Raw genomic sequence first — 12,811 nt, forward strand, 5'->3', positions numbered from 1 at the left:
CTGCTGCTGCTGCTGCTGCTGCTGCTGCTGCTGCTGCTGCTGCTGCTGCTTGCTGCTTCCTCCTCCTGCTGCTGCTGCTGCTGCTGCTTCCTGCTGCTGCTGCTGCTTCCTGCTGCTGCTGCTGCTTCCTGCTTCCTCCTCCTCCTCCTGCTGCTGCTGCTGCTGCTGCTTCCTGCTGCTGCTGCTTCCTCTGTGGAGGTCTCCTCTTCAAGTCCTAACTGGGCTGCATTGCAAAAGCTCTCTGGCTGGCAGCCCCAGGAGGTCCTGGAGAAGAGCTCGGATGTCCTTATCACCTTGTTCTAACTCTTTATCTAAAAGCATGGCTGGGCACAAGGCTAAGTGGCCGAGGGCTCTCACTGACCCCAGGGACATTCCTATCTCACCTTCCCCACAGCCGGGATTCAGAGATTCTCTCTGCTGCCCACAACGTCCAGAAGCAAACGTCTTCCCCATTCTGTGCCTTGGTTTCCCTATTTGCAACCGGGCTCAAATGCCTACAATTCTACCCTTGGGGGTGAGACCAGAAACGTAATGAAGAACGTGGCTTGTGCAGGGTTTTTTAGAGTCCTTTCCAGGAAAGCCTTTATGGGGAATGTGGTGATAAAGTCATCCGTACAGGGTTCGACCATTTTCAGAGCTTTACATTCATCGTCTCATTTGATTCTTCCAATTCCAGGGCATTCATGACTCTAGGCATTAACCCCATTTTACAAATGAGGAGACTGAGGCCGAGAGGCCGAGAGCCTTCCCAAGATGCTGCCATCCTCCTTAGTGACTTTGGGTGCTTTATCTCTTGTATTGACTGGTGTGACCTGAGTATCCGCCTGCAGACTGTAAGCTCCCAGAGGGCAGAGGCGCTTCCCTTTAGTACTTCTCTCACCAGTGCCTAAGACACTCCTAGCCGGAGGGAGGCGCTCAAACAATGGTTTAGGCTTCCTAAACTTCGGGTTCAGAGGCTCTGGGAGCCCACGTCCTCCCCGCCCAGCTTCTGGAGAAATTAGTGGAGCCTCTGCTCGGAGACTAGCCGCACCTCATGAATATGTAAAGAGAAAATCCTCTCCCACCAGCTCGGTGACTGCGCAGGCTGCTTCCCTTTCAGGGATCTGGGTTCAAGACCCAGCTCTGCTGAGCAAAGCCCTTCACCTCTCTGCGCCTCTGTGGACTTTTGTAAAATGGGGGCACTGGACTAGATGGCCTCTTCTTGTGTTCCCAGCGCTTAGTCCAGTGCCCGGAACACAGTGGGCGCTTAATAAATGCGGATTGATTGATGCCAGTTATATCTATGGGGGGTTCTTTTATGCAGCCCTTCTCTCCTTACTCCAAGAACCCCTCCCTCAGGAAATTTGGGGTGGGAGTTGGGGGGACATGGGGAAGCGGGATGTGGAACCAGAAAACTGGGTTCCTCTGCTCCCTAGTTGGGCATCCCTTGGGGGAGGGGGGGCCTTAGTGCCACTGAGTCAGGGGAGGGATCACAAGGAAAGAGAGGGTTTAGGGAGGGGGAAGGAAACCGGTGAACCAAACAAAGGAAGACAGGATAGAAGTGAGAAGAGGAGGGAGAGGATCTTTGGCTTGCAGATTTAGATCTGGAAGGGATCTTGAAGGTCTTTGAGCCCAGCATTTTCATTTTACAGATAGGGAAACTGAGTTCAGTAAAATGAGATCACACAGCTAGGACACATCTGAGTCTGCATCCAGCACACTACCCTGTGAATCATGGGGCCAAGAAGAAAAAAAAGGGGGAGGGGGGGGACAATAGGAAGGAAGAGAGGGAGAGTTCAAGGGGAGGGGCTGGGGAGGGATCAAGGGAGGGCTCCAAAGGTCCTAACAGCTCTCAAACCAGGCAGCCCAGGAAAAGGGAGCTGCTCCCTCCAGCTCCAGGTCAGTCCAGTGCCCCGGGGCAAAGGAGCCCATGATGCTCAGGCGGAACCAGCCCCTGCTGGCTCAGCTGCTCCAGCGAGCCCCTGCCTGGGGGCCCAGGAGAAAGAGCCACCTGGCTGAGGAAGACGTCGTTCCCTTTGCCAGAGCCGTCATTGGCACATTTTTCCAAGGGCAGCCCAGCCTTGGCAACCAGTATCTGGAGGACGCTTTGCTGAGGGGCTATCTGAAGAGGCATCTGCCCCCCCAGGTGTGTGGAGGACAAACAGGGGGGTGGCAAGCACTGAGCTGAGTGGCCTTGGCCGGGGTGGGGTGGGCGGGGCCCCCAGGGGCAGCAGGTCCCAGCAGAGTAGCTGCTGAAGTGAGCAGAACCAGGAGAGAAGCCTCTGCCCTCCCAGAAATGACCAGTTGTGAAGCGCTGAACTGTAGTCAGCAAAGCAAGTCCCAAGATAACCCTGAGGGATTCGTGGTGCCAAAAACAAGCCCTCCAGAACCCGAGAAGGAGCTGTTGGGGCGGGAGTGCAGATTCTCTGTTTCCTTCCTGAGGTGTTTTATTGTCTGTGTATAGGTGCCTTCTGTCATGGCATGGGGGAGATGGGAATCCATATTGCATGAAAGCGTTGGTGTAACCTATAGCGGGAAGGGGTGGAGGAGGGACAAGAAGAGGGAGAGAATCTGCAAATCTTGCAGAGTGTCAGAAAACAATTGTCAAAAACTGTTTCTATGTGTAATTGAAAAGAAAAAAAATTAAGCCAAGAAAAAGAAAGCTAGCAAGGGCGCCCATCCCCAGAGGCATGTTGAGGGAACCAGAGGAGCAGAGAGGGAAGGGGAAGCAGAGGAAGGGCATCTTGGCAGGGTGGGATGGAGGAAAAGATGAGACAGGCCTGGATCCGTGCCTCTGGAGCCAGCCTGGGGGCCCTTCTTACCCCCTGCTGCCTGACATGCCAGCTTCTATGCTGTATCTTAGCAGCCCTGGCACAGCGGGCAGGGAGGGCATGGAAGGAGTCAAGTCGGAGGCATTCAGTAATCTAGGTCCCAAAATGAAATGATTGGATAAAAGACCAGTTTGGAATAACCAAGAATTACCGGGTGCGCCTGGCACACAGAAGGGGCTCAAGAAATGTTCCCTGCCTGACTCACAAGAAATCACAGGATGGGCTGCAATGGCCAGTCTTTGAGGAGAATCCCTGCATCGCCCCAGGGATGTTCTAATGGTGATGGCAATAGAGGTATCATACTGTACCTCCATTCCTTCAAGGTCCTCCTCTAATACCTGAGCAAGACGCTGGAGCACAATCAAGTCAATACATGTTTGTTAAGACCCTACTTTGTGCTGGGGGAAAGGAAGACTGGACTAAGCCATGGGAATACAAATAAAAACAAAGACAGCCCCTGCCCTTGAAGAGCTTACAATCTAATGGGAGAAGACCAGGCACGACAGGAAGCTGGGGAGTGGGGATGATGAGAGAAAGGGGCATGACAGAGAACACTAAGGAAATCCCGAAGGGGCAGAGCTGGTGGGAAGTGAGGGAAAGTGCATGTTCAGATTCCTCCTTAAATAGAGGCCCTGGAGCCTACCACCCTGCCCTCAGCCAGAGGATCCAATCAGAGGGTTGGAGGGGACTGTGGAGAAGGGAGGATGAGGCAGAGTCGATCTTGGCAGCATTAGATTTTCTAGGGATGAATTTCCAGAGGCAGGAAGATGTGAGAGTCTGAAGAAGACCAAAAGTGGTGTGGCTGGTGGAAAATGGAGGAAAGACTCTGCTAAGCAGGGTTCCACTTAATAAATACTCACTCTGACTGTCTCACCAACCATCTTTCTCTCCATCCCTTCATCTATCCATCCATCCATCTCTCTAACCATGTAATCTATCCTTCCATCTATCCATCTAATCCACATATTTCCTTTGTCTCTCTGTTTCCATTTACCCATCTATCTGTCCCTCGCCTAGCCATCTATCTCACTATCTATGTCTATTCATCTATCTGTTCTTTCATCCATATCCATCTATCTAATATACCTGTTTCCTTTATTTCTCCAAATCCATTCATCCATCTCTCTATCCCTCTCCCCTTCCATATATCTCTCCACCTCTCTATGGAATCCACCTATTTCCTTTATTTCTCTCCATCTATCCATCCATCCATTTGTCCATCGTCATCCAGGGCTGGCAGCTATGTATGTTACCTGCACAATGGTGGAGGGAATTTCCCACAGAGATGAAATCACATAGAATCATTAATAATTGATATTTAAGTAATTATTAAATTATTATGTAATCAATAATTAATCCATAATCAATAATTAATCATTGAGTAGAAGGCATCAAAATCCTACAAACTTTTGAAATATATTGTTGTACATGGCCATATACATACCTCCACCCATACATGTATGCCATTTGCATGGGAGACTCACTGAGGAAGCCTCTTCTACCATGCTGATTGGTACTTTGACTCCCTAACTATATAATGTTAGAGTTTCCTGAGATACCGAGAGGGTATGGCACTTCCCCAAGAACACACAGCCAGGGTTTGCTGGCTCTCGCCATTATTATTATGTCTGTGTATATATACATGTATGTGTGTGTATATGACATATATGTTATTATTATTAAAATTAGAGAGTTAATACTGTTGGGCTGGCCGAATGCCTCTTCCGAGCAGCCAGCCTGGTGTTCTCTCCACCAGATGGCCTTGCCTCCAAGAATAACAAGAGCTAGCCGTGCTGTCGGCTGGCTCCATCTCTCACCTTAAGTGTTGCTCTCTCTGATGAGATGTTTAGTCCTAGGGCTGCCAGTCTGATCCCTTAAGAAACGCTGATTGCCAAGTGGTCTCTGAACAGGCTTGTTTATCCTCTCCAGATTCCATCAGTGCCCTCTCTGAATTCCAGGCACACTTGGCGGGATTGGCATAGGTGCCCGCCTCCACAAGACCCAGGGAGTGGCTGGGAAAACCGAAGAGCAGTATGGCAGGACGCGGGCATCAGATGGTCACTGAAAGGCTCCAAATTTCCTGGGCTGGCCCTGCTCAAGGCGGGCCCCTGGAAGGGATAACTAGGACGTGGGTGGTGTTCCCCAAGGCAGGCATGCTGGGAAAGAGCTGAGGCCCGCCCAGATCCAAGGCCGAGACCTCTTTGGAGGCCCAGAAGAAGTGATAAGAAATCAGGGTGTCAGGTGCATGTCTTTCCAATAACGTTCCTTCTGCTTCAAGTTAGCCTCATTTGGTTCTTTAAAAAAATGAAAGCTTCACATCTCGCAGTCATTGCGCTGCCACCCGGGCCCTGCTGCTGTGGAAACAAACCCTTGAGGCTCAGCTCCCCATTTTTCCAATCAAAGGCGTTCCCAGAAGCCTGATTCCACTGTTCTTTTGATTAAAGCCGTCCAGAGGAATTAGGGCTTAATCAACGCTGTTGTTCATTTTCATACTCAGATGCTTCCCTCCCCATGAGCCGTCCCTTTATCGTCCTTTCTGTGATGAGAATATGGCAGAAACCACCCCTGACCGAGCAGACCGTTTGTTGGCAGGTTTCCTTTCAGAACAAAATAAAAAACTGGCCGAGAATCGAGTTTTTTGTTTTGTTTTTTTTTAACCCTTAACTTCTGTGTGTTGGCTCCTTGGAGGAAGAGTGGTAAGGGTAGGCAATGGGGGTCAAGTGACTTGCCCAGGGTCACCCAGCTGGGAAGTGTCTGAGGCCAGATTTGAACCCAGGACCTCCCGTCTCTAGGCCTGGCTCTCAATCCATTGAACTACCCAGCTGCCCCCCCAATCGAGTTGGTTTTAATGAAGCCATTTTCAAATAAGACGACCCTGGAGACCTTTCGGCGGCCTTTCATTCACCTAAGGTAGAGTGGAAAGATCACTGTCTCTGAAGCAGAGGGTCTAGGTTCAAATCCCACCTCAGATTCCTCCTCCCTGTGTCATTTTGGGGAAATTGCTTGACTTCCCTGAGCCCCCATTTCCTTATCTGTAAAAGAAGAGAGTTGGACCAGATGGTCTCTGAGATCCCTTTCAACTCGGATCCAGGATCCTCTGACCCTCCAAACAACTTCTTGGTTGTAAAATTACATCGGGTTGACTATTTAGATACTTAATCTTTTCCATGTGGGAATCTGGCCCTTACGTACAGATCACCACCCGTCGGTGCATTGTGGTCCTCTGTGGTTCCCACCCTAGTTCTCCCATGAATCCTCCTTAGAAGCCCACAGGTCAGCCCAGATGCCTTCCTTCAGGCCCCAGGGTGGCATTTGGGCAGTTGGTTAACGATATCTCACTTCTCCCCCATGGCTTCCTCACTTCCTTTTCCAAACGGTCAACCAACACTCAGCAGACATTTACTGAGTACCTACTATGTGCCATGCACAGTGAGAAGCAATGGAGAGAACGTTCTTATCTCTTCTCATGAACAAGCCAGCACAATTTACATACTGCAGCCCTGTGCCAACCATGGGCATCAATTGCCTTTGGATCAACTATAATGGTAATGCTTTTGAGGGGTTTAGTGGATAGAGTTAGATGAGAAGACCTGAGTTCAAATCCCTGTGCCATCTCTGACACTAATAGCAGGAACATGGAGAGGTCATAGGACATCTTATGCCTCGGTTTCCTCATCTGTAAAATGGGGATGATAATGCCTATACGGTTGTTGTGAAGGTCAAATGAGATGATAGGTGGAAAGTGCTTTTGTAGGCTGTAAAGCCCATATCGATAGCTGTTACTCTTGTGGCATCTTTCCATGGTTTTCAGTCAGATCAAAATGATCTTTCAAAAACACCAGACCCTCACATCCTGTTTTTATATCCTGGTTTTGGACATCCTTCCCGCCACTGCATGAATCTTGATTCGTAATATGCCGCAGTCGGCTTACGCCCACCCACCATGTGTGTGTGTCTCTCTCCATTCCCCTCTGGGTGATCCTCACCTTCGAGTCTTTGGAGACTGCAGAGCTCCATGACTCATAGCCGTGCAAAACCCGAAGAATATTGGCTCGAGAAAACAAGGCCTTTGTTTCAGAAGAAGTCCAAGGTCATCATGAGAGCTTTCAAGGTTCCCAAAGTCAATCCAGCCTGGGGTTTCCTTCCTCCCAAGACTGGATTAAAAAGAAGGAAGGGGAAGGCTGTGTGTGTGTGTGGGGGGGGAATGAACTGGTCAATGGAAGAGCAAGAAATCAGTCTGGAAGAGCCCATGAGGGACCGTCAATATCTTTGTGTTAATTGGCGAGCAAAGTTAGTGAACTACCTAAAATCTTCTGCTACCACCAAAATGAAGTTAGCTAGGATGGCATTCATCCTATGGAGCATCTCGATGACCTCATGGTCTCTTGTGCAAGGTGTTATGGATTTGGGGTTTATAAGGGTCCCTGGTTTCGTGCACCAAGTTCTGAACATCTACGATTCTTATAAATGGTGTGCTCTGACCCTGGCTGAAGGTATTTGCTTCATCCCAACTGCCACAGCCATAATCTTCACAATCTGGCAATTCCTTGAAAAATGTTTCCTCTCACCTGTGGCAATGGTTCAACTGGATTACAACAACAAAGAAAGATGCTGATTCTGCGGAACGAGTAGATAGCATCAAACTACTCTTCCAAGTATTAAAACAAATAAGGGAAGGAAAGGAACTGGACAAGCACACAATTCTCCAGCTAGAGATGGACAGAAGTCCCTGAGGAAGCCCCCCCAGTGCATTGCCCTTTAGGCAAACTTGGGGGACAACCCAGAAGGGTCAAGGATATAGGAAGGGCTGACATGGGCAGGTCGGGCGTGTATCATCTCCGCATCAGTGAAATCGCATCCCTCATGGGAAGGAGTGTCTTTCTGTGGATAACCAACAGTGAATTAAGACCTGAAATCGAAACTGGAAACTCTGTGAAGGGGCTGAAGGGAAAAAGAACTCCCAGAGTCCTGTTCACAGCCACGTGGCACACCTCTTCAGGAGATGAGTCATCGGAAGCTGACCCTCTCTTCTTTTCCCAGCATCAGCAGTTGTTCAACCTTCATCACTGTCCCTCTGGTGGAGAAGAGAGTTCTGGGACCCCTTCAGTGCTAAAATATGGCATACAGAATAGAATAAAATAGAATGTCTAATCCTATTGCCTTGGAAGCCTGATTGGCTGGCTGACCAAAGACGATTCTTCTCTCCCTTAAGCTTCTTTGGCTCCCAGATGCCAGACGCCTTCAGTTCAGCAACCCTATCTCTGTGGGGTTTCTGAGCTGAGAGATTCTCCACATTATTTTATGGCCGTTGCCTGGAATGTTCCATCCCTTCAGTTTGGACTTTGAGCATCTCTTTCGTTTAAGACCCAGCTCCAATGGGAGACCTTGCCTGCTCCCCTCGTTTTCGAAGCCTAGATCTCAGACTGTTGTCCATTTTCCTGGCCCATCTAAGAAGCTAAGCTCTTTCCAAGGCAAGATTATGTTTGTCTTTCTCAACATCCCACGTAACTGGGGCAGTGCCCAGAGTGATACTTGCCTGTTGGCCAATTGATATTCAATCAATGTACAGCCCTCGCTCGGTCCTGTTCTCCTTGCCCTTCCTGTCCACTCTCCCCTGCCCCAACCCACCGCAGGCAATCTCTCCAGCCACATAAAGCTTCTCCAGGCAGACTTTGCCCCCTGGCTCTGGCACACCCCACCCCCAATCTCCTGGTTTTCAATAATACAGTTTCCAGATGCCCTGGGACAGTTCACTTCTGCTCCTCTTCTCCAGGCTGAGCCCCCATGAACAGCCAACATCTACTATTCATTCATCTCGTCATCGCTCAATGATTAACACACACTCCTCCTGATGTACCCACTCCATGACCCAAAGGCTGTTCTCCATCCCCCACGGACAGGAGGCCAGGTTGGCCAGAACAGCCCATGTCTGAGTGGGAGTAGTGTAGAATCAGTCTAGAAAAACAAATTGCCCAAAGATTGGGAAGGACCTTTAGTACCAGACTGGGAGGAACTTCTATTCCAGGAATCATAGGGACATATCTAGGAGATAAGACCTGAGGAACGTGGAGCTTCTAAGCTTTTCCCAGAAGAAAGACTGGAGAGGAGAAAGGCAAAAGAGGATGCTGGTTGGTAGAAGGGAAGGAGATGTTCTCTGGTCAACTGCCTGGTTTTACTATTTTTTGAGAAATCAGGAAACTGGAATTTACCAAGAGCTGGGATTTGGATTAGGTCCTCGGCCTCCTAGCTGAGGGCCCTGTCCCCTCTGCTCTATTACATCCTGGTCTTGCCCTGGTCTACACCTACCCCAGTAAGGAGCCAGCTGAGTGGAAGGGACAGACGTCCCCTCTGATCTTGGCTTGGTGAATTGGAAGAGACTCTTAGCCCAACAATCTCCATTCTCTATCTACTATCCCATACACCCTCTAAGAAATTTAACATCCCTAGGCCTCTTTTTCTGTGAATTGGGACAACACCTTTAATCCCTATATTGTTATTCGATCCTTTCAATTATGCATTGTCAGTAAGCAGAGGTCTGGGTCCAGTTGGATCTGAGACCCTCCCTTGGGTCCCTGTCTAATCTGCCACAGACCAGTACCTCGAATAACATTCAAGAGAGGTTTGGTTAGTGTAGGGTAGCTAGAAATAGGGATCTGGGGTTTAGGTGAGAAAGGAGAGGGAAGTAAGAGTAGACCATCAAATCTCTGAAGACCCTTCTCATGCAGGTTTAGTTCCTGGGGTATTTAGCTAGTAATACAGCGACAGGGAATCTCTTTCCCCTCCAGACTTCTCTTTGAGAATAAATTACACCTCTCCATTTACTCTACTCTAATCTGTGACTGAGTGGTCTGTGTGCTGACCCTAGACCAGGCTCTGACCTGGTCAGAGTTCAATTCTGGCCCTTTGAGCCACAGTGTAGAACCCTTATTACTGGTCCAAAATATTCAGTTGGTCTTATATCTGACATTGTCTCCCAATACCCTAATACTGTTCCCCATTACCCACTAAAACAGACGCCAGACCTAGTTGTCTGAAGTTCTTGGGCATGCCTCTGGATATTGACTACCTCGCTGGCGTGGCTGGTTTTTTCACTTGGTTTTGTTTCCAAGAAGTTTTTATTGGTGTCTTCATGTGTTGGTTGGTTTTTTAAAAATATTTTTCCATGTTTACATGATTCATTGTCTTTCCCTCCCCTCTTCCCATCTCTTCCTGGAGCCAACAAACAATTCTACTGGGTTATATTTTTGCAGTAAAGTAATCTTTTAGAACCAAAACCCCAAGTCACATATCCATATAAACAAGTGATAGTCTTATGTTTTTCTTCTGCATCTCTACCCCAACAATTCTTTCTCTCAATGTGCATAGTGTTCTTTCTCATAAGTCCCTCAGGATTGTCCATTGCTGCTAGTAATAGAATCCATTACATCCGATCATTCCACGATGTTTTACTTTCTGTGTACAATGTTCTCCTGGTTCTGCTCATTTCATTCTGCATCAGTTCATATAGAAATCTTCCAGTTCATCACTACTTACAACACAATAGTATTCCATCACCATCAGATACCACAATTTGTTCAGCCTTTCTCCAATTATGGGACACTCCTTCATTTTCCAATTTTGTACCACCACAAAGAACACGGCTATGAATATTTTTGTACAAATATTTTTTATGATCTCTTTGGGGTACAAACCCAAGAGTGGAATGGCTGGATCAAAGGGCAGACATTCTTTTAAAACCCTTTGGATATAGTTCCAAATTGCCCTCCAGAATGGTTGGGTCAATTCACAACTTCACCAGCAGTGCATTAGTATCCCAATTTTGCCACATCCCCTCCAACATTTATTACTTTCCTTTGCTGTCATATTGGCCAACCTGCTAGGTATGAGGAGGTACTTCAGAGTTGTTTTGATTGGCATTTCCCTAATAAGGAGGGGTTTAGGACATTTTTTTCATGTGATTATTGCTAGTTTTGATTTCTTAAACCAGTCCTGCATTTCTGGTATAAATCCCACTTGGTCGTAGTGAATAATCTTTGTGATAATTTGCTGTAGTCTCTTTGCTAGTATTCTATTTAAGATTTTTACCTCTAAGTTCATTAAAGAGATTGGGCTATAGTTTACTCTCTGTGTTTTTGGTCTGCCTGGTTTAGGAATCAGTGCCCTATTTGTGTCAGAAAAAGAATTTGGTTGTTAGTTGTTTTTCTTTTTTTTTTTATTTTGGTTGTTAATTGTTTTTCAAAGTGAGAAGGGTTAGGGTTCCCAACTTGACTTTTAGCCTATCTGGCTACCTGAGGAGGAGGAGGGGAGGAGAACAAGGACCAGGAAAGAAAGTTTGCTCCATACATTAAAAAGAATGAGACAGGATATATATATATATATCTTTGTATATCTCCCTATAGAGTTCCGCTCTATATCTGGGAGGATGGATGATATATAGATCTTAGAGACAGTAAGAATGAAGGAGGGATCAAGTGCCCAAGGCCTAAGCCAGCTATAATTGGTGAGGGAGGAACACTCACTCCTCTCACAATAGCTATGGATGTAATCTATCCCTCTTCTCCCTGACAGGCTTGGTTGGTTAAGCCTGTCAGTGGCTTCCTTCTAACAGTTGCCCAGGTTGGGACCCCTGAGAGGTTAGGTAGATGCTTAACCTCACTAGGCCCAACCTGAGGTTGGATTAGTTGTTAATAGGCTATTGATTGGCTATTGGAAATATTGGTATCTGACTGCTTATTGATTCTCCCCTTCCTAAGGGCTGTGATAGAATAACTGCTCAGAAAAGGTACTTGTTGATAAAACACTGTATTAACTCTTAATGAGGAAAGGAAAACAAGGTAATAGGTTTGAGGATTTGGGAACCCTATTGCTATTGTTTGGCTAATAAGCTAATCATTGATCAGGACTGGAGATTGCTAGACTGGTAGAGGCTGGAGGTCTTCACCCTCTCACTAACTCTGACTTGGCCTGGCCACAGCCAAGCCAGAGATTAGGGAAGGCTATTGATGTTGATGTTGATAGATGATCTCTATACACTCTCTGCTCTACTATCAATGGTACTGATCCCTAGTTCTCTCTCAGTCTGGTACAGGTTACAAGTTAAGGCCTGCCCTCTTCCTCCCTTCACCTCCCTCTGTCCCAGTTCTTGCTCCAAGAGAAGTTTGCTCAACTCTCAGCTCTGAGTTCTCAGACCCTCAACTGTTGCTCCTAGGGGGTATTTATAGGGTGGAACCAACCTACTTTAGCCCCTGGCTCATGACATCTGGGAACATTCCAAATTCTCAACTGCCATCCCTATCAGTCAAGGTGGCATCCATCTTATCCCAGATAATGATTTTAACACATATGAAACAATTCCAGGACAGAAACAGCTGGCACCCCCTGCCCACCCTGAGATATGGGATCAGTCCAACCCAGAGGGATAGTTTTTTGAACAGCAATAAAGGTTGGATGACCCTTCACCCACACCCACACCCACCCTGAGGGGGCTTCAAGCTCCCCTTGCCTGCATTCATTAATTCCTACTTTTGACAGGCAGAGGAAGCCTGGCAGGTGTGGGCATGGGAGCTGCTGAGAAAAGCCTGAGGCTTAATGAACTGGACCAGGAAATGGCAGGAGTTATAACTGGCAAGCCTGGTCCATGGCCTTGTCAGGGTCTGGGAGAGGATGCCCTTCTCTGACCGGGAACAGGCAGCCACCTTCAAAGCTGCTGTTTTTGTCTGAATCTGAATTCTCTGTCCCTTTTAAGCAGTTTTCCATTTGCTTCCGGCTGTGTGGTCCTGGACAAGTCATTCATGCTCTCTGGGCAGCTCTCTAAGACCCTTAAGTTGCACAAAAGGTCATGACGAGAGAAGGAGTTTCCTCTCCTGGGACTGTAAGACACTGATGAAAGCCCAGCATGTACAGATGTACAAGCAGGTAGCTTGAAGTCCATGCAAGGACTGGTCCCAGCCCTGCCCTTTAGAAAGGTCACTGGCAGCCCAATGGAGGATGCACTGGAGTGG

The 12,811-nt window shown here is 47.8% G+C and overlaps 1 protein-coding gene across 1 annotated transcript in view; it reads left to right on the top strand.

Annotated features, from left to right (window-relative positions):
* Positions 1 to 1,906: 1,906 nt before the first annotated feature.
* The window catches only part of LOC123232431 (acyl-CoA dehydrogenase family member 11-like), a 38,378-nt gene continuing 27,473 nt past the window's right edge, over positions 1,907 to 12,811 (top strand). Inside the window, exon 1 of the mRNA XM_044658871.1 lies at positions 1,907 to 2,125. Coding sequence (XP_044514806.1) covers positions 1,910 to 2,125 — 216 coding nt within the window. The 5' untranslated portion in view covers positions 1,907 to 1,909. The remainder of the gene's footprint in view (positions 2,126 to 12,811) is intronic.

Source organism: Gracilinanus agilis, chromosome 1 (genome assembly GCF_016433145.1).
Source record: "Gracilinanus agilis isolate LMUSP501 chromosome 1, AgileGrace, whole genome shotgun sequence".
Taxonomy (NCBI): domain Eukaryota; kingdom Metazoa; phylum Chordata; class Mammalia; order Didelphimorphia; family Didelphidae; genus Gracilinanus; species Gracilinanus agilis.